The 24,703-nt window shown below is 42.2% G+C and overlaps 1 protein-coding gene across 1 annotated transcript in view; it reads right to left on the bottom strand.

Annotated features, from left to right (window-relative positions):
• Positions 1–24,703, bottom strand: part of NCKAP5 (NCK associated protein 5) — a gene marked incomplete at both ends in the record, with an annotated part of 383,473 nt that overhangs the window by 217,782 nt on the left and 140,988 nt on the right. The window contains one exon of the mRNA XM_082314721.1: positions 13,512–13,571. Within this exon, the coding sequence (XP_082170847.1) occupies positions 13,512–13,571 (60 nt within the window). The remainder of the gene's footprint in view (positions 1–13,511; positions 13,572–24,703) is intronic.

Here is a 24,703-nt window from a genome sequence, read left to right on the forward strand (position 1 = left end):
TTTATCTTTTTACACAGGATGTAACTGTTTTATTGTATTTAACCATAGCTTATTCTAATCTATTAATTGCATGTAGTCATGTACACGTCTCTCATTTAAGACATGACTGAAAAAAAATCCGCTGGTTTCTTTTTCAACTTAACAGCAAGTGTTGACAATTACAAGTGTTTGTTTGATTTTCTTGAAGAGAAAAAAGAAAAGATGTTTCTTTTTCTACAGAAAATGCCAACTACTAAAACCAAAGAGTGCAGCTCTCCTCTCTTCTGCCTCTTCCACCTTCAGCACTAGTTGAAAAAAATCCGACAGAAGCAGTTACAGCTATTCAGCTGAGCAGAAGTTCTGTTCCTGGGCAATAAAACACATAATCACCTAATTAACATGCAGGACTTTCCATGTGCATTCTCTACCGCGTAGAGCACTAGAATAGGAGTCAGGGGAGTCGTTCTCAATTTTTGGTACATTTTGGCCAGCACACCAAGGTTGCACATCATTTCCACACATGGTTCCCTCATCTTTCACAGTGGCAGATGCTCTGTAAAAGCAAGGGAGTGAATCCTCCCTGCCCCAGACCAGGACAGCTCAGCAATGCTTTAGAGACTTTCTGGATCACGGCCATACCAGTTTGTCTGTCCACTGGGTACAAAGAGTATGAAGAGTGGGTTAGCAAACTCTTTGTAATTGTATAGTTTTTAAGCTTTGGCAAGAAAGAAATTTTGCTGTGTATCTGCAGAACAGGAAATTTGCTCTTCACTAGTGCTTCTGTGGATTGCTGTAATAATGTATTTTAATAATATAATAATATAATAATAATATAGTAATATATAATATTCTCATCTTGAGTACTGTGTGCAGGTTTGGGCACCACAGTACAAAAAGGATACAAAGCTACTAGAGAGTGTCCAGAGGAGAGGCACAAAGATGGTGAAGGGTTTAGAGGGAAAGCCGTATGAGGAGTAGCTGAAGTCACTTGGTCTGTTCGGCCTGGAGAAGAGGAGACTGAGGGGAGACCTCATCACGGTCTACAGCTTCCTCAGAAGGGGAAGAGGAGGGGCAGGCGCTGATCTCTTCTCCCCGGTGACCAATGATAGGACCCAAGGGAACGGCAGGAAGGTATGCCAGGGGAGGGTTAGGTTGGACATGAGGAAAAGGTTCTTCACCCAGAGGGTGGTGGAGCACTGGAACAGGCTCCCGCGGGAGGCAGTCGTGTCACCAAGCCTGACAGTATTCAAGAAGCATTTGGACAATGCCCTCAGACATATGGTGTGAATTTTGGGGTTGTCCTGTGCAGGGACAGGAGCTGGACTCGATGATCCTTGTGAGTCCCTTCCAACTCAGCATATTCTACGATTCTATGATATTACTACAACAAACCACTTCCTATCACTTGAGACATCAAGTTTGGTATCAAATTCAATACAGGTGAAATACGAACAATCTTTGTCTAAATAGGGCTGAAAAGAAACACCCTAGGTGCGCTGACCGTGCAAGCAAGGTCAAGCAGAGCTGGGGTGGTGGGAAACAGGGTGCTCCAGTGTTCAGTTCAACTCTTCACCTGTTGTGGGGGTAGGGGACAAACTCCATCAAGTACCACAGGTCCTGCTCCTGCTCAGCCATCTAGATGTAAGGCAATAGCTACATGAAAAGAACAAAGCTAAGAAAAGTTCCTCCTTCCCGTCTCTGTTAAACACATTTCCAGAAGCTGATATTCTTGTTTCCTGGGGGTTCACAAGGATATTTCTGCTAACCTGTTCATGTTCCTTCTAAAACTCTTCCTTTTGAAATGCGTTAGATTGCACATGTTCTTCACACCCCGACTTCCACTCACCTCCTCCTACATTTTTCAGTTTGTGAATAGGTTTCCCTTATCAACTGATGGAAGATACAACTGCTGGAAACCTGCCTTTAGACTATCCAGCCAATAACTCTCAGTCTAGTTTTAGTATGAAATTATTTTTCAGCATCTCATTTAAGGCATGTATTTTCCTGTGATATCTCCTACATCACAAGTTTTCCCTTCTGAGGTGGTCCATTATCAATGACAGGGAAATCGTACATAATGTGAGATTTCCAACAACAACCTGGGAATTCTGACCCGCTCCTCTAGCAACGGCCGTGGAAAAAGTTTCTTAAATGGAAAACTCCGCCAGTCCCTGCCGCAGGGCACTTGTTAATAGATACTACCAGGAACAGGATGTTCCCAAGAGGTAATAATTTTTCTCCGGCACTCAGAAATCATTTCTAAATAAGCAGTGTCACCATGGATGCCGATCACAAATGTGCAGCGTAAAGATGTAATTACAAAATGACAGTCGTGCGGACTGCGCATACTGAGCCGAATCCCCTCTCGGTATTCATCCCACGTCGCTGGGCTGTGATTATTCATGGCACACCAGCACCGCAGGCTCCAAACGGCTCTCGGCACTATTTAGATGCCCAGTAAGACCCTGCCTCTTCCCACAAAGGGTTCACTACCTACACAGGCAATCAGACAAACAGTGGAAGAGCCAGAATAAAGCCTGGTTTACAAATGAGCAATTTAGATCAGAAATTAAATATTTTCCAAGATTATAAAGGAATTAGGTGGCAAAAGTAGTAACAGGCCTTGCAGGACACCAAAAGTTAAAGACTGTGACCATTAATGAGGACAGTGAACAGGGGTTTAAGCAGCTGGTTATTTAAAGTCACACAACAGGGTACTGCGCAGAAAGCACAACTTATCAGTACAGTTTGGAGAATGAGTGAAGGCCACTTCACAGCCAGGTAAGATCCTGTATCAGGCCTGGTACTTTTATTAGTTTCCAGAATAACTACAGAGTGCATCATGTCAAGTGATATGGAAATAACACAATCCAAACATCACAGTCATTCCCACAGTCTAGACAGTCTCCTCTCGCAGGACATGCAAGCAAGTCTGATCACCAGTTCCAGACTTGGAAAACTATGTCATGAGATCTTCATTATGAAAGATCCCGGAGAGTATCAAAAGATGCCTTATCACAATGCAACAGACACAGCGCCAAAACAAACAGAAAGTATGTAAAAGCAAATTCCTGACAAAGCAAAAACTGAATGAAAGTTTATGAGACTGGAGTAGGGGGAGAAAGAAAGGAAGAATCACAGTTGCCAGCTCAAGCTGTATGAATCTATACAAAGCTACATAAGTTTAATATAGGAAGATATTATTTCCTTACTGTGTTTTAATATTTCTTTTAAATCTTGAACAGAAGTTGCAGAGAGGTGAGTGATTATGCTATGGCAAGAGGAAAAAAAAAAAAGAAAGCAAATGGGGCTTAATGGCACAAAGAATATTGACAAGTTCAAATCCTGCTTGGATGAGCTGCAACTAGTTTTCACGTCTACCTGCAAAGTGCTCCGTGGTCAGAAATGGGCCAACAGTTTTTCCCCGTTTCTGCCATCTCTTTTATTCATCTCCAACAGACAACTTTCTGTATACATGTTTGGTCTCTGCCCAGAGCGAACTGGACAAGACAACTGTACCGTATCACGCTATCGCGGTGCCACGGAGCTTCTGTTAGGGATCAGGGCTCCAGTGCGTTGGAGCAATTGTTCAGCGTAGAGACACTGAACAATACTTGTTGCAGTAAAGAGTTTTTACTCTAACACAAGGCAATCTAAAGCACTGCTTGAGCTGGCTCGTTCCAAGGGTCAGCATCGACTTTACGGTACAAGCTCCAAGAGCACTGCATTCATTTCAATAAATGGGCATTTAATGGAAGCAGCACAACTGAGCAGTACTCTTGGTACATAAACTTTGTCCCTCCTTATACAGAAACTTTCTCTCTCTCGCGATAACCTTTTCTGTCCCATTTGGGGAAAAAAAGGTCATTCTTCTGGACTCAGACAAAAAAAACCCCTTGGTTTGTGCCGGGACTAGTGCCACATACCAAAAAAAGAAAAATCACTAGAGCGATATTTAAATTCACCTTTAGATGACAACAACAAGGAAGAAGTTAAAGACCGTACTCCCTGTCCAGCAGTGAAAATCCTCACCTACCCTGATTGGCTTGATTAGACTGAGGCAAGTTTGGGGAATGGGTATTTCATAGAATCGTTAAGGTTGGAAAAGACCGTTAAGATCATCAAGTCCAACCGTTAACCTAGCACTGCCAAGGCCACCACTAAACCATGTCCTCGAGCACCACATCTACCTGTCTTTTAGATACCTCCAGGGATGGAGACTCAACCACTTCCCTGGGCAGTCTGTTCCAATGCTTGACCACCCTTTCGATCAAGAAGTTTTTCCTAATATCCAACCTAAACTTCCCCTGGCGCAGCTTCAGGCCATTTCCTCTCATCCTATCCCTTGTTACTTGGGAGAAGAGACCGACCCCCACCTCGCTACGACCTCCTTTCAGGCAGATGTAGAGAGCAATAAGGTCTCCCCTCAGCCTCCTCTTCTCCAGACTAAACAACCCCAGCTCCCTCAGCCGCTCCTCATAAGACTTGTGCTCCAGACCCTTCACCAGCTTCGTTGCCCTCCTCTGGCCACGCTCCAGCACCTCCATGTCCTTCTTGGAGTGAGGGGCCCAAAACTGAACACAGGACTCGAGGTGGGGCCTCACCAGTGCCAAGTAGAGGGGGACGTTCACTGCCCTGGTCCTGCTGGCCACACTGTTTCTGATACAAGCCACGATGCCATTGGCCGCCTTGGCCACCTGAGCACACTGCTGGCTCATGTTCAGGTGGCTGTCAACCAACACCCCCAGGTCCTTTTCTGCCAGGCAGCTCTCCAGCCACTCCTCCCCAAGCCTGTAGCGTTGCCCGGGGTTGCTGTGACCGAAGTGCAGGACCCATCACTGACGCTTGTTGAACCTCATACAGTTGGCCCCGGACCATTGATCCAGACTGTTCAGATCCTTCTGCAGGGCCTTCCTACCCTCCAGCAGATCAACACTTCCACCCAACTTGGTGTCATCTGCAAACTTACTGAGGGTGCACTCGATCCCCTCATCCAGATCATCAATGAAGATATTGAACAGGACCAGCCCCAACACTGCACCATCTTATCCTCTCTGCCTTGCTTTAGCCACACTTTACAAGAGAAATCAGTAACGAGCCCAAATCACCATGAGGGTGGCTATAATGCACCCCCACAGAGCCCCTGGGAGGGTTGATACAAATCTGGAAGTGACAGAAAAAGGCTGGAATTGTTGCAATTGTGACCAGATTTGAATTAACTGAATCAAACCAGTAAGATAAGAGCTTTTCTTAGGTCTTACAAGTGGTCCTACAAGATTTAACAATCGAACCTGAAAAGACTAGAGGTTTATTTTTAAAAAATAAGTATGAACAAAGCTTTAAGAAGATAGATTAATGGACTTTCCTGTGTTCCCAGAACTAAAACTGTGAACAGAACTTTTAGGTGGAAGTTACAGTGCTGGTAACTATTATAACTTCTACACTAACAGTTTAACTACTGGCCACAAAAAAAAAAAAAACACAAACCAAAAATCTAGTGATTTCTCTTGTAATATGCTAATTTCCCCAGCTACTTCAAGAAAAAAGTTACAACGCCAAGTATATCACAGCAGTTTCACTACTATTATCTGTATAAATTTACCTTCCTAGTTTGCATAAAATTCAAATTGTTGGCCCAGTGCATACATTCACCTTTCCTCTTCAGAGCCTCAGACGTTGTGACTAATTCTGTCCTAGCTGAGATCCCTTTCTTGCATGCGATAACACCCAGCCGTAAATGTTCTGCCTGTTCAGCCTGCAGATCAGTGGCTCTATTCAGGTCATCCTTGCAAAAATATTAATCCAGTGAGTGCGTGGCTTCCTCGAGTCAACTCCTGCCATTGCCTGGAGGAGCTCAGGATTGCAGAGCTTAACCTTTGATATGAAAATGGCTGCAATTCACTGTTATTAGTGCATGGGCGCATCACTCCTATTAGGTGGTAAGGTATTGCCTAGAGCGGTATACATCTGTTTCTAGTCATAAAGCGGGATTTGCTTCCCGCTGAAGCCAACTGCCACTCCGATATTACATACACCCGTAGATGCTATGAGACTGCATGTGCCCTTTCTGTACTTTAACATCCTCTGCCTTTGTTATCTAATGTATAATGGCAATTTCTACTTGAGGGCAGTTTAGTTGATATGACATACTTTCTACAGATTGCCTCTGTTTTACTTTCAGACCTTACATAAATGCATTTTTATGTGTTTTTTTTTCACATTCAGTGATTCTTACATAATTTTATTTGACTTTTTTTACGTCAACTAAATACCTGCAGAAACTTATTAAAGAGACGGACCACTTTGGCGAGTTCCAGCTGATGGACAAAACTTATTTCTGCTCCTTTGGATATAGTAATGGTCTTCCTTACAGCGGGGGTGCCTACGACAGCATCCTTGGCAAGCAGAGCAAGAAAGCACCAAACCCAAGGACAGAGTATCGCTGCCTTTGCAATAGCAAGTACCAAAAGCCCCTTCAGAGCCCTGTGCGTTTTAAAATAGTGCGGTTAATACCTTCCAGCTGCACAAAACCTAAATCCCAGCGAAGCCAAAAAGGAGCGCAGTGCCAGCAGGCTGCGTGTCAGCGTTTCACCAGGGTCTGCGGAGGTGGGTGCTGTTTCCAACGGCTGCAGCTCCCTCTCCCGGCGGAAAGGCAGCGCCCAGCACCTTCCCCGCCGCGCTCACACAACTCCTGTTACGCTTTAAGCAACAGTGGAAGGGAAGTCAATTGATTTTAAGAATTTATTGTGGAATTTGGTGCATAAGCCGGACTCTGAAATGAATTAACCGGAAAAGAGTAACACAGGCTTTGAAAGGCAAACAATGCTGAGCAGCGGCTATCGGGCTCTCGGTACTTCTGTTCGGGGAAGAGGGAGCAACCAGGTTCATTTTTTTCATTGGAAAATGACTGTTGAAAGGTCTCAGTAATGTTAAGTCATAAAGAATCCTTAGATTCATAAAAGCCTTAAAATACAAGACTTGAAAATATCTATGTATTTGCAAATGTGAAGCAAACAACAAAAAATACTCAGGACACAAGGTATTATTTTAAAACCACTGAAGATAAAACTGCGAAGTTGTGAATGAGGTCATTTGCCCTAATGAAGTATGAACAATTAATGAGGTTCAGCAGCATTAAACTAGGCTGGTAAAGAATTTCAATAATCATTATTGACGCTAACTACTACTAATGTCACTGAGTTTCCGTGAGGGCCATATGATGAAGTTTCTAAGAAAAAGGAGCTAGACAGCACAGCTAGCTCTGTATAAATACACAGCTTCACAGAGAAGACAGCACAAGGGTCAGACTGCTGCTTGCCAGTTTAGGATGTTTAATATTCAAAGAGACATTTTAGAACGGTGACTTTGCCTCTCTCTCTCTGCTACTTTCTAATTAAAGCACAGATAGATGTTTTCATAGACCTAAGGACCCAGAAGTTGGGAAAGACAATTTAGCCTTTTGTATCTCATCTTTAACACTTCATTTATTACTAAATATCATCTATTTCTGAATGACCCGGGTGCTTCTGCAACAACAGCCTTCCCAGCTGCTGGAGGCGACTGCAGAGATTCATCACGCCGGCGACAGAACGCGCCTCCGCGCTAGTGGCAATACATTGTGCTGCCATCTGTAAGACCCCAGCTCGAGAGCAACCTCAGGATTCCCCCTCCTCCATAAAAACAAGGTACGTAGTGCAGATGTTAGGAGCTGGGGCTCTGAACGTGCTGGCTGTGCTCCTTTTTCAGAGGGCTCCCTGCTAGCTGATTAATGGGGCAGCATTAATATCGGCTGTGGTGCTGACCGCAGAGCCAGGATGGTGGCCCGAGACAGAGAGCCCTGGCAGCGCTGAGAGCCAGGAGAGGTAAACGCAGCTCCCGGGACAGGTGCGGAAAAAGTACATTTCCCTACAATCATGGGCTGCCGCTGTAACTGTGCATTTCCAGCTTCCTACAAAAAAAGACGGAGATTTGGGGTTCTATTTTCAACTTCATTTCACTCAGGTCAACAAAGCATCGTCAAGCCGGGGTCTGATCTCCTCTTTCTTCTCACCAAAAACTAACACCCACATTAAAAGCCTAAATTTGAGCAAAAGAGCAAACAACTAAAATCACATACAAAACATCCCGGAGTTTGGGAGAGCAGAGAATATGGTCAGACTTTCTACTGATTTTAATATGATTCCAATCAAGACCTTTTCTGCACTTCAACACGTCCTTCTCCACACGAACGTGCCAGTTCGGCAGCGCGGGATGAGGAGAGGAGGCAGAGATCTTTTCAAAGCTGATTACATTACAACTTCAGTTTCACTCTGCAAAAAAGACTGGTTTGCACTTCCAATGGTTTTGTAAGAGGCTGTTACGTATATCTAAACACATGACATTCAAGAAAGTTGTAACAAGCAGAAGTGACTCAGTTCTAGGTTTAGTTCCTAGTTATAATGGGATATCTTACTGACACTGCGATTTTTTACTTCTTCCACTCTTTATTTAAAAACTTGCAGTCTCTACTGTTTTATAGCAAAAACTGTTAGTAAAGCAAGAATTGTGCTGATCGCATCAAAACTCATTAATATAACTTGTTCTTCCATTATTAGCACCATCTGAGCCTGTTGAAAGCCTTAACCAGGGCTTTAATTTTTCCACAGAGAGCTTTAAATTAATTAGTGGTTTACATGCTAACAAAGAATCTGATACATTCATAAATCAATCTAATGCAGAAGGATTACCAGAGGGTGGAAGCCTATTCAGTGGGGACCTCACATTCACTTAACATGGTGGGTTTTTAACAAAAGGGTGCAGGTGTGGAATAGACGGGTACCGGGAAGAGCCCATGATAATCACTTTGCATCACTTAAAGACGCAGCAGGACACATGGTAAATCAGAGCCTAGGGCCCACCCTAAGTGAAACCCATGTAGATATAAAAGGCAGTATCATCCCACTTTAACCTTCACAGCTAAATTGCCAGAGTGGTACAATTTCTTTTGTGTAGGTTACAGGCCACTGAACTAATGGAAAATAGAGTAGAATTAAAGGACCTGGATGCAAAAGTACAAACTAACAAAACTGTGTAACATATATGTAAATAAAGGTATCAAATAAAAAAAAAATTAACATTTTTTCTGGGTAATTATTAAATGAATCCAAGTTATTAAAACATGACATAATTGTGTATACTTTCGGTTCATTTTACGTTTTTAATCTAGGTTTCTGCTAATACAACACCTACTCTGCCATGAGAACTCTGCCATGTAACTGTGGCAGCATTTTTCTCATATTTTTCCTAACCTGGCACTGTTCACTGTTAAGAAAATTTCACAAAAATGAATGCTTTTCTTGGTCTTCTTCTGTGTCCTAAAAGTCCAAAGTCATGGACTTAAAGTTTAAAAAAAAAAAAAAAAAACAAAAAAAAAACTTTGATGACTAAAGCTTTCAGTCTTGACCATGTTTTGAAATAAACTTGTGATCTATTTTGAAAGCTGCTCATTTTAATAATGGAATCTCTGTCACCACAGACACCTGCACAGTCTCCATCAAATGCTGTAAGAACTGTACACATATGAAGTGATCATCTTTTCCTTTACTGTAAGGTAAAATATCCTCGATCAGTCAGAAGCAGCATGACTAAGAACACTGGGAACATGCACATTAAGAAATTAAAGACCATAAGCAACAGGAAGAGCCACCCAGCAATCTCGGCTCAGCGCTGCTGAAACCTGCAGTAGATGGATTGGCAGTAGAGTAATTGTGCATTTTGATAATGAATAATCAATGTTTCCTGATGGTGATTCATAAAATAAAGAAACCTGAGCAATTGTCAGGTATTCACAGTCCGAATTTATTTAGTTCTCCTAATTCACACAATTTATAAATACCTACTCACTCAATCCTATACACGAGGTATCAGATTTTCCATATAACCATATGGAAAAAACATATTACAGGTTATTCGTATATTTTTGGTGATAAACATTTATCTTGAAATGCAGTATCTTCATTTAATCTTCTATAGTACCTTCCAGTAATTATCTACTTCCAATAATAAATCAGTCATGAAAAACATAACTCTGGGACATATTAAAAACCACATTTCGTACGGGGAGCGCTGCAGGGCAGCCACACTGGTGTCGCATACAGTACATACTGCCTGATCTTCAACCTCAGCTGAAGTCTCTGAAAAATGTCTCCTCATAAACAGCCATTTCATCACCACTCACCATATGTTATTTATACAGATGTGAAAACCCATTTTTTGAGCAAAGATACCACAGCTTAAATAGCTTCTACAGCTCATGATCCATTTCTATTTTTCATTATTGATTTTATGTACGCGTCCGCCTCGCTGCAGCGGTTCCTGTGATGCTGGGGGAACCCGAGCACCAGGAGCCTTTCCTGCCCATCGCTTCCAAGGACCACATGCAAAAAGACAACAGCTGGTTGCAGGTTACAGCAAATGCTAACTGACAGCCCCCCGTGCCGGGAAGCAAATCCTAAATAGCATATTCTCCCCTTGATTTGTGCTGGGAAGGCAACAGGGCAGAGTATCCACAGTTTTCTCACACTGTGATCAAAAAAGCGCCAAATGGGATGCAGGATGGTCAGGGCAAACCCATCGCACTGTGTCCCTCCAGCACGCCGGTGGCAGGGCAGCACGCACAGGGGCAGGACACACGCTCCCTGCTCACCCTAAAAACAGGTGTGGGTTGACATAACGTGGTCACCTCTTACCCTCATGACCTACCTGTGACTGCAAAACCCAAATAAAATGTATTTTTTTTTAAAGAAGCAAGAAACGCTAGGGCAGTATTAAACGAGGTGCCATCCTGCAAAAGGCTTGTGCGATGTTTTGCACAGTTCCCGGGACGCTTCTGGTATAAGAAATGCTGTCCAGGAGACTGAGCGAAGTGTTAAAGGTGGCAGGTGCTGTCACCTGCGCCCTTCCCAAATGCAGGAGTCAGTTCACCAAAAACCTTCATGTCAATCTAAGCAGCACAACAAACAAAAAAGAAAATGAGACCAAGTAAAGGCGATTAGCTAATTAGCGATTAAATAAAGCTGTGGCCTGTCACTGACTGCGTTGGCAGGGAGGCTGCGGGGGGTGCCATCCCTTTTATCCAGAGTCGCAGCCGGTGACAGCACGGCAAAACGCCTCGGGCGCCCTGCGGCTGGCTGGTACCGCTGCCCGGCATCCTCGCCGCCAGCCCCAGAGGACTCCATGCCGTCTCCGGGGGGATGTCCATCACACCAAAAAGAGCAGCACATGCAATTCGGTACCCTGCGGGCATGCTGCTGGCTGCCAGTGCTTCTCCGGAGGAAGCCTTGCCATTTGCCAAAGGCTTGCTTGCTTGCTCAGAATCCCTCGCCGAAATTTCACTATGAATCTTTCTAAAGTATTTGCCCCAAAACTGGTACGTGCTGCAGGCTCCTTGCCGCGCGCCCCGAGCACGCAGCCTACACAAGTTACTTCATCCCTGGCCTCCCCTGTGTTCAAATACTCCATCTCCTGGACCCTTACTGCTCCTGTACCGCTCACAGCCAAGCAAGTTCATTAATGTTAATTAATGACTGCTGTGTTTCATATTAAAATCACCGGTTCTGAGCTCTGAGACACAAAGAAGTTTCCATACATCAACAGCTTCAAAGCAATTGTCTCTACAGGCGCACTCGTCCTTGGCCATAGTTGCAGAATAATTGTGGAAATTACCCCTTGGGGAAGAGGGGAAAAACTACCTAGTATTTAGCTTGGGGGAAGATTGCACGCTCAGAGAGCTACCTATCAGCTCCTAATGGGTTACAACACTCGGCCTCTCAACAAATTGTACAAAACTACACTCTGGTTAGCAGGGCTATGTGATTAATCCCACAAGAAGTGTCTGACCCTCATGAGATGAAGCCACAAGGTGAGTGCATATACCAAAAGCATTACCAGGTCTAGAAAGTTAATCAATATTACTCATTTCATAGTCTTGAATTATTCCACTAAGTATATTTTACACTCATTATATTATTTCTGTGCCTCCAAGGGAAAGGTAGTTTAAAAAAGTTAAAGGAAACATTCCAAATAGAGTAAACAGCTCTCCAGATTTTGAAAATTGTTTACACTGACAACTCAAATGCAACTGCAAATCCAGGGCCCGATCTTTGCCATTCTTCCTCTGGCAAAATTCCTCCTGGAGGCAGCAGGAGTTTTATCTCAGTCACAGACTCTTGGATTACGGCTTAACCTGATAAAAGTTTGTTTCTCAGTTCCTACAGGACTTCTGCCCCAACACACACACAACATTACGCAGTGGCCAGTCTTCCCAACTGCTTAAATCCTGCCTCAAAGTCTTCCGGTGGCCAACCCAGCCACGCTGCAGGCCCAAGGGCAGGCACGTCGGGGCGGCGACGGGATGGGAGAGGGCAGCGGCTCCCACAGCTGAGCTGGGCACGCAGCAGGGGCTCGGGGAAAATCGGCAATATCTGCCTGAGCAAACCCCACTCGTCTCCTTCCCTTCACTCCCAGGCGTTCAGACCCCGCAAAAGCCCCTGTCCCAACAGCGTCCCCCACAAGGCACCACCAGCTCTTCTGGAGCCGTGTGTGGCCATGCGAGAGCAACAGATTCATTGCAAGTTTTTCTTACCTGCCACTTACGCCTCTCCAAATCCCATTTCATTGTATTAATCACTAATAATGATTTATAAGGCGCACTCACTGGAAGCAGGTGGGATTTTAAGAACCCTGCATCACACAGCTGACAGAGCATCCGCTCCCCAGAAACCCTCTACAGCTTCTCTCCACTAAGTTAAACAAACTTGGGACCAAATTCTCTCACAGCCAACTATGCAACTCACTTACATGAGTAGCAGTTTCACGAGTATGTTCAAGGGGACTGGTTTGGGTTTTAAGGTTTTTGAACAGGTCTGCTTTATCCCATGGAAGCCTAAGACATTTTCTCTGAAGACAGGGACAAACAAACTCCTTAACAGATGGGAAGAGTTCCTTAGATATTAAGTAATTAAGCACACTGAGCACATGTTGGCTCCTAAAGAAAATTGTTTTGAAGAGATAAGGCACTCTATAAATTGAGATTTGCAGTTAACCAAAAATCTGCCATTTCAACTTTTGCTCACAAGCCTAATCTCATAAATTGCTACATGAAAAATGAAGATATAAGGAGCATTACATGATTTACAGAATTATCAGATTGAGGTTTTTTTTTAAGCTTCCATGCTTGTATTCTTCCAGATTTAACAGGCAAGTAAATCTACGGCATTTTGATCTGAAATTGCCTTTCCGTGCTTGCCTTGCTTCCAATTCCAGTAAGCACCATCAGCGGGGAAAAGGAAACAGCTTTTCTCTACCGTAGCTCTTCCAAGGAAGCCAAGATAGAGCCTTGAATTTCCTCAGATTTATGAACGCATCGTTGGCAACCCATCAGTATGTCCAAGACAGCCTTAATGCTCCGGTGACCTTCTTCAGCAAGACAAAATGCACTTAAGGCCTGAAGTAGTAAGACAAGAATTGCAAAGCAGCGAGTTGCCGCAGCTTACCATTGCTCCTTCACTCTTACTTTGTGCAACTTCTCGCTGCAGCCGAGCCACAGACAGCTTCTCCCTACGGAAAGAAAAGTGTGTGAATAGCAGTTCATTTTTCACTGGCGGAGAGAACGCACCGCTTCCCCATCGGGGTGGCATTCCTGCACATCGCTCGGGAAACCCTCCCGGCAGACCCTGCTCTCCTCGCCATGTTTCTCTGCAATATTTAGCGGCTGCATTATTGTTTCATTTTGTGGCAGTCTGACAGAACTGTCAATAAATCAACTGAATCTAAATATCATTTTCTCCATTCAAACAAGAAAGTAGCTCATCATGCTGGCGATACGGAAACAGACTGTGCAAATCAGATCGTGTTATTTATTTTCCTACAGCCTTGCACATCAGCTTTATTCTGCAGTATATTAACACAAGTTGGAAGGCTGTTAGATTATCAATAAATGTATGCATAAAAATGAAATTTTAAAAAATCTATTATACTCCTAAACATACTGTGCTGCATTTTGTAACCACTGAATTATTACTTTTTTTTTTTTTTTTTTTTAATTAGCCTTTTTTCATATAAGATCCTTACCCAAATGTTTGGCTTGACCTAAGTAGCAATTAATTTGCTTAATTAAGGATTTGTCAATCACAACACACTTTCGCCTGAAAAGTTGTACGAAAGGAATTAAAGTAGGGTTTTAGTATATGTAGAAATGGAAAGAGATTTTCACAGCGTATGGACTGGGTAAACGTAGCACGCACCAAGTGTGTGAACCACAAAACCTAGGCAGTGGAAGGTAGTGCAGGATCCGACCACTGCAGGAGGGGTATGGGAAGAGAAGAATTTGCTCTGGAAGCTCAGCAAAGCAGAAAATACTTTACAGAACAAGTGGGACTTAAGCAACCTACCATAATTTTAAAAGGATTTAAGAAAAAAACAAAGACACTTCTTCAAGTATGCTATTTTTAAAGAAGAATATCTATTTTTGAAAGAAAAGCACCCTGCAGAAACATCAGAGGAATTTATCAGCACATGAAGAATTTATCATTACATGATGAAACATAAATTTGCAGATTAATAAATTATTTACAAAAGATGATCAGCTTTCAAAACTTCCAGCAGAAGGATTTTTAAATCAGAGTATATCCATTATCAAGTTTGAAATTTCCCATTTACTCATGTTTTGCCCAGAAATTCTACTTGGTCTAATTGGAAAGACAGACCTGAACCATCCCAGTGCAGCATCCTGGGATACGTAGGATATTTAAAAATTTACCTGGGCTATTTAAAATCTCTGCCCCAATGACTACTCGGTATAACGTAAATGTAAGAGTGCCAATGGCCCAGGCTATGCTGTTTGAGGGCCGGCGGGACTGGCCTCTCGCCACCCGCGAAGGGCCCCAGCCGCGAGTCCTCCAGCCACGCCGTCCGGCTTTCCTGAGACATTTTGAGCTCAGGAAAGAAAACCTTCCTGCTGTGCACTGCAGTGAAGCGCACGAAGTCTTGAAAACGCAGAGACGCATCTCCCAGCTCTCTCGCTGCAGAGAAGAGCAGGGGCTGGACACTCCCGTCCCCCAAAACCCGCAAAGGTGCCCAGCCGGGGCTGAGGGAGCACCCAGAGGACGATGATCTCCAAGGCTCTGTAGCCACTCCTGCCATTAACTGGGTCACTCTCATCCAGCATGAAAAGCTAAATGCTCTACGATATTTTATTCCTGATCTTGCAATAAAAGTAGCCTTTAAGCCACTTCTGCAAGCCATTTCTCAGGAACTGTTTCTGCCGAGGAAGGAAGAGCTGCGCGTACCTTCCTAATTACTGTGGGAATGACAGCACTCGTCACTCAGCCGCAGCTCAACACATGCTTGGGTCACCAAACCAGTCCTCCATCTCCATTTCAGTAGAGGACATGGTATTTAAGCTGTCTCCCTAACAGCCACCTGCCCCCACACGCTTCCTGCACCCCCGCGACACTTCCCGCACAGCCGGCTGGTGGCACCCCACAAGCGCGGTTATTAGATTCATACCAGGCATCGCTAATGTTGTGATCTGTAAACGTACACGACGTCAAAACCACTGAATATTGGCAAAACCTAAAGATACAGCCACAGCCCAGTCGAAGCTGCATTTGTGTTACTCCAGCACAGTATCAAGATCCTCTTTGGCGCATCTGAAAAATTACTGAAAATTGAGAAGTGGCATTAGTACAGCACTGATAGCCTTAAAGCAAGTATCCTAAAACCAGCTTCTAAAAGACACGTACTGCCCTCCCTCTCCCTTGCTTGGATACTATCACAGGCCAATTACAAAATTGGTTAATTCTATTTTAAGGATTTAGTTCATCTGCTGGAAATAGCCCACTGCATTTTTGCACCGCTTCAGTGCCCTAATATGTTTTAGTGGAAAAAGCGAGTATACCCTTTGAGGGGGTTTTGACTTTTTAATTGCAAAACAAATGCCTAAAGATATTTTATGAGAAAAGATGGGGGGGAGGATAAACAACCAAAAAACCCCACGAATCACTCCTCCATACACTTCCTGCCAGTGGTCTGCCAAGATTTATTTAGTTATTCCTCCTACATGAGGAATACTCCTACTTTCCTCTCCCTGTGTTACCTCCAACATGGAATCAGTTCCACATTTCTGGAATCCTGGAATTTTATCAGAGTAAATTCCATTCGAGCTCCATCTGCAAAGAGGGCTCCTCCTAACTCTTCGCTCTCTGGGTGAGGATCCTGGCTGAGGTTCAGAAAGGGCCTCCTTAACAATTTTCCCAGTGAAGGAGAGAAAAGATTGGCATTCTCATACTGTGTTTGTAACACTGCTGCTATTAGGAACAGAACCACTTTTCAATAGAAGAAAATGAAAAAGAAACCTGACTATCATGTATGAGAAAAAAAAACTCAATAGCGGATACAGAAGAGCCATCTGTTCCAATGGTGTCTAAAAATAAGTCAACTTTGAGGCAAGCAAACTCTGTGCTCCCACTTCAAATAGGTCGCAGAGCATCTTCTCCCTCCAGCCTGCGTTCCCCAGGCAAAGGAGCCGTGCACTCGCAGCCGGACCTAGGCAGATGGTTACCTTCATCTAGGCAGGACGCGCGGCAGAGGCTCAGCATGCCTCTGGACCACAGTCATGCCTGCGATCATTCCAGGGAGCTTCATCTGTGATGCACTTGGCCCACCGCCCGCAGCGAGCCATTTCCCACCACCTCTGTTCAAACAGACGCCGGTATAATGGGTGAGAAGCGTGGTCAGAATCCTGTTACGAGCCAACAGCATTTAACACCAATTTGCAGTGTTGGAAGTTTTCATATAAGACACATGACAAGAGAGAACAAGGACCTTCATGTCTAAGCACGACTAAATAAACCCAACGGTTACTACCCACCATCTCAGGCAGTTTTGATTAAGACAGCATCTTCAGCAACTATTCTCAGCCCCCATTTTTTAACAGTGTTACAATTGGATAAGTATTTTACTATAACTGAGCTGCAAAAATAATAAGCTTTTAGCTGCTTTAGCCTTTCAGATGTTTCAAATGCAAAGAACATTTGACATGCAGCTTCAAAGTTAATCTTGTGGTTTTTAATCTTTGCTTTTAAATAGGAAAAATCAGTAGCATTACTTTGTTGCTATATGGTTTTATTTATTTTTAATCAAGCATGTTTCATCCCTACAGCATGATTAATTAACAAAGTTAATTAGCAAGTACAGCCAACCTGCAAGAAAACAAAATCTTCTCTGAGGATTTAAAAAATTCAAACATGTTCATTGAGAAGTTCTCATGTTCGCTTTTGAAAAACCACCAAATGATAAAAGGTTTACAAAAATGCTCTTTGAAAGCGCAGTTTATGCTCTTAAGTCTGAATATTGCATTGTAAGTGGCAAAATTCCCAGCCAAGGACTTTGCGAAGAGATAATTAAAGGAGCCAAACAAGGATTCAATTATATCCTTTCCAGATGGAACCAAGCACACAAGTAGTCACTGTGTGGATGGAAGCAAGATACATTTCAAGTCTCGATAGCGCTAGCAGATATTGCAGTAGCTTGTTCTAAAAAACAACAGTTTGAGGAAAGCCCATTTAGTCCAAGAAAAACATAAATGTGCTAAATAATCCTGCAAATTCTAAACTCTCCTTAAACTAAAATTTCTCCTTCATTCTCCCTTCCCATCAGTTCGACTCATTCAACTACCAGACAAAAAACCCTGTATCATATGCCAGGGACAGCTAACACACACAGCTCAGGGCTTCACCTCAAAACTGTGGTAACTGAACTTCTCCCAGTCCACGGAGACAACGGTGGGTAAGCCCATGCAATTACAGGCCCCCACCTACACATAATTTTGAACAAATACTGATACTGCTCCTGATCTGGTAACAGATATCCTCAGATATCCTCAATATATATTAACCATAAAAGCGACACTGGATGACTGAAAGACTCCCTTTTTCTTAGTTTTCCTTCTTTATATTGCTATTTTACAATGATATAACAAAACAAAAATCTCCAGCAGTGAACTTCAGCTTCCCAAATTTTGAAATAAGATTTTCATTTCTATTTTGAACCCTCATATTCAGAAGCTCTTAGATACAAGGCTTTTCTTCTCCATCTAACACAGGAAGGTATTACTTAAAATAGCTTCTGGGTAAAGTTATGAAATAAAGATTCCCCGAAAATGTACTGAATTATATCCATTTGCCAAAATCTCAGCCATACAGAATCAGGATATATTTTCAGCGGTAAATAATAATTTTACGGTTTTAATGAAGAAACATAACTTTATAGTTTTAATGAAGAACACAATCAAAACTCAAAAAGAATGGAAAATGTCTTAGGAACACCACTGGAAACTTAAGTTAATGCTTCAGTGAACCTTAATCCCCTTGATCCACTGGGAAGACCAGGGCTCTATCAAACCCTGACATTGTCCTTCCCTGTCTTCATCACACACAGCAGCCCCACAACCTGCCAGCGTGCACTGACGGGTCTTGCATTTTCAGCATTGACACACGAAGATTTCAAACTTTTCCTATTTCCTCTTTCCTTCTTCCTAAGGAAATTACTACTTTCCTCCACAGGGAATGAACGTGGACAAAATTTAATAGGTATGACAGCTCCCAAGTTACTCATTTGTTTCTCTACTCGCCTTTTTTTTCATGAACGGGAAAGTGTTTTCCTCATGTTTATCCTTCCTTGAAACTTCCACTCCAAAGTGATTTCATTTAGAAGTGGTCGGTTCAGCACCATAAAATGAAGCCCAGCTTTTCATTTCATTTTATAACTTATACTATTTGTAAAGCCAGAAAATCACCACTTGACTCATTGAAAAAGTCGAGGTTTGAAAATACGGTTTTAACATTTGTTTTATTTTTGGTGATTGTGTCCAATCAGATTGGCCAAGCTATACGCCAGTGAGTCTTTCTGCAGGCTATTTTGGAGAAGAGAAATTCAAGCTGCGTTTCCTACTCTGTGCTATTGCTGTGAGATTCAAAAAGTGAATAAATACTCTGCTCGTGCAGGGAAAAAACAGTCAGAAAAATGACAGAGACGGACATGGAATCTGAACTTGCAAGGCATCCCTAACCACTGTGCCTTGGAAGCACTCCTTATTTATCACCTACCAAAATCGTTTCTCTATAACTTTTCCCCCCACCATATCATCACTTGTCGCCATGGCATTGTTTTTCAAACAAACCAGAAAAAACACCACTAAAATCCATTAAACTCATGTTCCAGCAGGGCACTAGTATGTGCGGAGAGCCACAAGCCCGGCTTCCTCCCACTCCTGGTTTTCCAGGGAGGTTTCCCACCCGATCGCTGACCAGGCTTGACCCCGTCGAGTCTATGAGATCTGACAAGGCAACAGCCGAGGGTGAAACGGCTGCAGTGAACTAATGCGCCTCTTTCAGCTCCTATTGCGGTCGCAGTGGTTAGCGATGCTGCAACCTTCCTTCCTACTGAAGATCACGTACGACGAAGGCATTTGGTGCTGTATAAACGTCAGCATCGTGCGCATTTTGAAACTGGTCTTTTAGAGTCGCAACGGTTTAACGAGATCTGGCAATAAAAGAGTCATCTTGCAAAGAAATATTCATTGCAAATTTAAAGCTGAGCAAAGTACGAGCTTCATTTAATTATTTTTACAATAATTGCGAAGACAGGAGTTACAATAAGGGAAGTACTAATGCTGTCAAGCAGAAGCAGAATAGATAGGATGAGCCACCAGCAAGGCACAGGCTCCTATTTGTTGTTAATTTATTTGTATTCATTTCTGAATGAAAGATAAGCATACAGAAAACATCATTTATATTAAACTTTTCTTCTATAAAACATGATACTGCCAAATCCAGACAAGCAAAACAGGTAGTAACTTATTTAAACTGTATTTTCTTTGGGTGACACTAACAGTAGGGAAAAAAAACCACCCAGGGATTATAACTATAATCTAAAATATATATCAGCAACCCCCAGGGGCTCCTCACCAATTTCCAGTGGATTTTAATGTATATGAAATCTGAATTAAAAGTTCAAAGAAGATCATCTAGTTCCTTTCCTGAAGCATCCAAACAAGACACCAAATACAAAAGGAATACCATGGAGGAAGATCACGGGGTAACAGAGGGCTGAGTCACGTCCCTGGTCAGAAAGGAGGCCAAAAGTGCCATAAGGAACGTCGTGAGGGCAAAACCTTCATTATAAAAGCAAGAAGGTTGCCTTTGGCTAGGAAAGAGGGGCAGAGCCATGGCAGAGAAATTAGAAAAGGAAAGGCTATCAGGAGTCCATGGCAGATTATGATGGGATTGTTTTCATGACAAATTACTCTCTCAGCACCGACCCGGCAGCTGAGGTCGGCCGGGCACTCGAGGACAGTAATTCTCCTGTCCTAAGCATGTGCATGGGGACGGACGGCAATGCATTTTCAACAGAAGCATCTTCTCTCACATTGGCAATCTTTATTACTTCATTGACATTTATTGTTTTCCACACTGAAATTATGGGTGCAAGACTGTACACTTTAATGATTCACTGATATTTCAGACAACATTTCAAATGTATCTATTTTTTAATGTTGGGGTGTCTCCTTCCACTATTAGCGCTGACTCCACAACACAGCCCACCTCTCAAATTCTGTATATATTTGGGCCAACAGTATCAGACATAGTTAGGGAGGTCTAAACCTAAAGTTTAAAATGTTGGGGTTTTTTCCTCTCGAGCTTTGAGATGGCTTTGAACCTTGGTAATGTAGAAAAGCCAGCAAGTGAAGAGCAAAAGCTTTTTAAATAGAGACCTTTAAATAATGTTCATTAGTAACTGCTAAATAATTAGAATGACAATAAATAGAGCCACCAACCCCCCTTCGAGTTCCTTGACAAGACATGGAGACGATAGTAACCATCACAATCAATGCTGTTTCTCGATTAAGAAAAAAAAAAAAAAACACGCAAAAAAAAAGTGATTCCTTCCCCATGACGTGCACATTCAGTTGTAGGAGAAAAGATTAATGTCTGCATGACACAATGCCAAATCATCAGGATAATTATGAATTATACCAAGCAATCGTTTTACAAAGCTCCTGGAACATCTCACTTATGACCGTTATTCACGAGATAATGCATTTTCACTTGCAATTTTTTTTCAGATCTATTCCTCTGAAGCCTTTCTTTTGGGCTGAGATTCCTGGTGGAAGAAGAAAATGAGGGGGATGGGGAAAGCTGAAATTTTTTTATGAAACACAAAAATGAAGGAAAAAAAATTAAAATTTTCCTAATAATTTCTAAAGTTTGTGGACAGTAGTGAGAGATACTTAAAGATTTATTTTAAAATCAGCCCAAACACAAAACAGTAAACTGCAGCAGGCAAGGGAGTTAGACCTGGCTGCCAACTTTAATGCAATATCAAGTATGAAACATCAAACACCTAAGTGCCAAGAAACACCAGGTAAACAGCACTACAGTCCTGAACTCTAAAATACATCTAAAGTACAGGTTTTCACATTACAAATGAAACAGTCCATGCATTATGTAAACCTCGCATTTATCGAAAAGCATAGTTAAGGTTTTAGCAGGGGCAAATTCTGTGCAGATTCTACACCCTGTTTAAACCTTTTGATTCAATATATCCCATAAACTACTAAAACGCACTACTACAAATAAAAGAGCATAGGATCTGTCCCACAAAATTTGTTATTATTAAAAGCAGTACATTAACCATAAACCTTATTGTCTCTGTTCTGCAATCCACACCATAAAATACCTAGCAAAAGCAATTTGACAAATTCACACTGTTGTAGTTTGGAATTTCTTGACTTAAGTGACTGATTTATCAATTTTAATGTTATATTAACAGTAAAATTTGTATTTAATGCTGTATTATTTCTGCCAATGAGTTGCAATCAAAAAAGCATACAGTCGGAATTTGTATGATTAGGCAAGCTGCCAAGTTCTCAAAGACTTATCATGGAAAACCTCAGTGTTCAAACAAGAGAAAAAGAAGAAAAGGACTAATAGAAGTCAGTTTAGAATATTAATTCAGCAAAAGAAACTTTAAATTACAATATAGGCAGCTGTTGCACACAGATCCCCACCCCTTACTACAAGAATGACTGCTTGCTCTTCTTTTCAGGTGCTATTTTAAAATATCTTACACAAATGAGAGCACCTGTTTAATGAAAGCCCTAAAATGCTCTAAAATGGTACTACATTCGTTGCTGAGGACTCTTTCACAGTACAAGGCCTACAGTCAGCACTTTTCTAATTACAACAAAATAATAGTGTTTATCTTCTTTTTGACAGCATCCCAGAGCCACTGTATTGTTCTTACGACCTTCTCCAAGCAAATTTTACATGACCACCTTTCCCTTCTTGTATGCTACTAATCCACCTTCTGCAGAAGTATATGGTCCAGGAGCTCCATTTCCTTAAATAGGACAATAAAACAGTACGACAAGTTGCTGAAAACCTCCCAGTTTAGCTTCATAGTGCAGCTGGGTTCAAAGCAGATAATGAAAAAGGCTCAGGGTCATTGCTACATGATGGTTTGGCCCACGCGAGAAAGACAACAGTTTAAGCCACCACCTTTTACTCCCTCTTATTTTCAACACACATAATTGCCACTCTTCATTTCACATGCCCACAAGATGCTTTTCTGGTCCTGATCCCCAAATACACCTGCTCTCGTTGCTGGGAGTAGCAAAGCCGGTGACATTTGGCTGTTCAGCGGAGCTGACACGGGCCTGGCAACACATCAGTCGCCAACACAAGGAAGATGCTGCTAAAGCAGATGCCACTTTCAAAAGAGTCAGACTTTGATTTCGGTGACCTGGTGAAATTAAAAGTAACAGCAGTGATGTAAATACAGCCCCTCTCTCTACAAAGCCATCGAAAGGTTGGTTTTTTTGTTTTTTTTTTTTTAAACACACATCCAAGAAAGAAGAGATAGAGCAGGGACTAGAAAGAAACCACTGTGTGTAAGGGTACTTTTCACGTCTTGCCTTTCCTTAGCACATCACTCAGTATTTCTACGCTACTCTAGATTTAAAACCAGCCTACTGTTGCAGGTTGTGCACTGCATCGCCATTAGGGAAACTGTAGCTGTTTCTCCTCAGTTTAATTGCTCCTAGCAGTGTCTTTCAACTTGTGAGTGTCTAAATTCTTACTTGGTGTTTTGCTGTTCATTTTTAAGCTGCATCAAACCTTTCTCTAGACTAGATGGAGTCTCAGTTCTTGTGTTTCTGGTTGGGGTATTCTGCATGGTTTGAAGTACTAGATCCTTACAGCATACAGATTTATACTAGTTTTATTGCATTGTTTACTTGTGTCAGTTTAAAAAAAAATAAATAAGTAGTTGGAATCCAGAAGATATCTCCTGATATATGAAGAATTCTGTGGATTGTGACCCAAACAGAATTAAGCTGTGAATCCTGAACCCCTGCAGCCATTTCTAGCAAAACTGAATTCTTGTTTTCATTAAGTCTGGACTTAAGACGACCTTGAAAAATGAAAAACAAAGGAAGAAACAAGCAAACAAGATTTTCTTTATGCAAAAGACTTGGAAGTTGAGCTAACAAATCCCCCAATCACTGGTTGCTCATATATATTTTTTCTCTAGAGATTTGTCACACGGAGATGATGTGCTGTGGAAATTCTTTTGAAAGGATATGTATTTCCCTACAGGATTTTTAATAAGAATTTATTGCTTATGAAAGATTCAGGATTGGCAGCACTTCAGTCTTCGGTTAACGATCTTTGTTTATTAACATAAAATGCATCACGCTTAACAGGAGCGTAACTTTCCCAACCAATGCATCAAAGCACAAAAGAATTCTCACTCCTTCAGTCTTATCCCCTGAGGCTGTCCGAGAGGGCGCTAGCTGAAATTTATATGGTTGTCCTCTAAGAAAGTGAAGTCAGAACCCTTATTTCACATAAGGCTGGAAATTCTGGAAACATTTCTTCATAACCAAAATTACTCAGACATAAATTAAGAGCAAGAAACGGCCGCAGACTGACATTACTTCTTATAGTGTCTGCTCCATCCATGCAAACCAGTATTGGAAGATCTTTGCTTAGTCATAATCCAAATTGCTCTTAGATTCAGTGGTTAACATTCATGCAAAATGCCAATTCCACATGCTGTTAGTACATTTTGAAACTCACTGAATTTGCAAGAGTGATGAAGGCTATAGGCAACTGGGTCTGTAAACCAGAGATCCGAGAAACACACCACCAAGATGAGGACATGGTTTAGTGGTGGCCTTGGCAGTGCTAGGTTAACAGTTGGACTCGATGATCTTAAGGGTCTTTTCCAACCTTAACGATTCTGTGATTCTATGATTCTAAGACATCTCTTGTATTTCAATGGAAAAAAACTGGCAGAAGTGCATTTCTTCAGGAAAAAAAGGACCAAATGTACAACTGAAGAAAAGTGGGGTGTAAGGCACAAAAATCAAATACACTCTTTCAGACACTAAGCCCAACACTGTTTTGGACACTAAACTCAGCAAAACTCTTTAGGTCCCACTGCCTTCTTCATAACTAGCCTTCCTTCTGCCCTGCCCGAGTGATAAATCCAGCTCATCTGTTTGTGAGACCTTTTAGAAAGATTTTTCTCCCTGTTCTCTAAAAAGCTTTTCAGTTTTGCTCTTACAATTCAAAGAAGGTATCTGATTTTGCTTCATCACCGGTTGACCTCTTACCTCTGT

The sequence above is a fragment of the Platalea leucorodia genome, assembly GCF_965183815.1.
Source record: "Platalea leucorodia genome assembly, chromosome: 5".
Taxonomy (NCBI): domain Eukaryota; kingdom Metazoa; phylum Chordata; class Aves; order Pelecaniformes; family Threskiornithidae; genus Platalea; species Platalea leucorodia.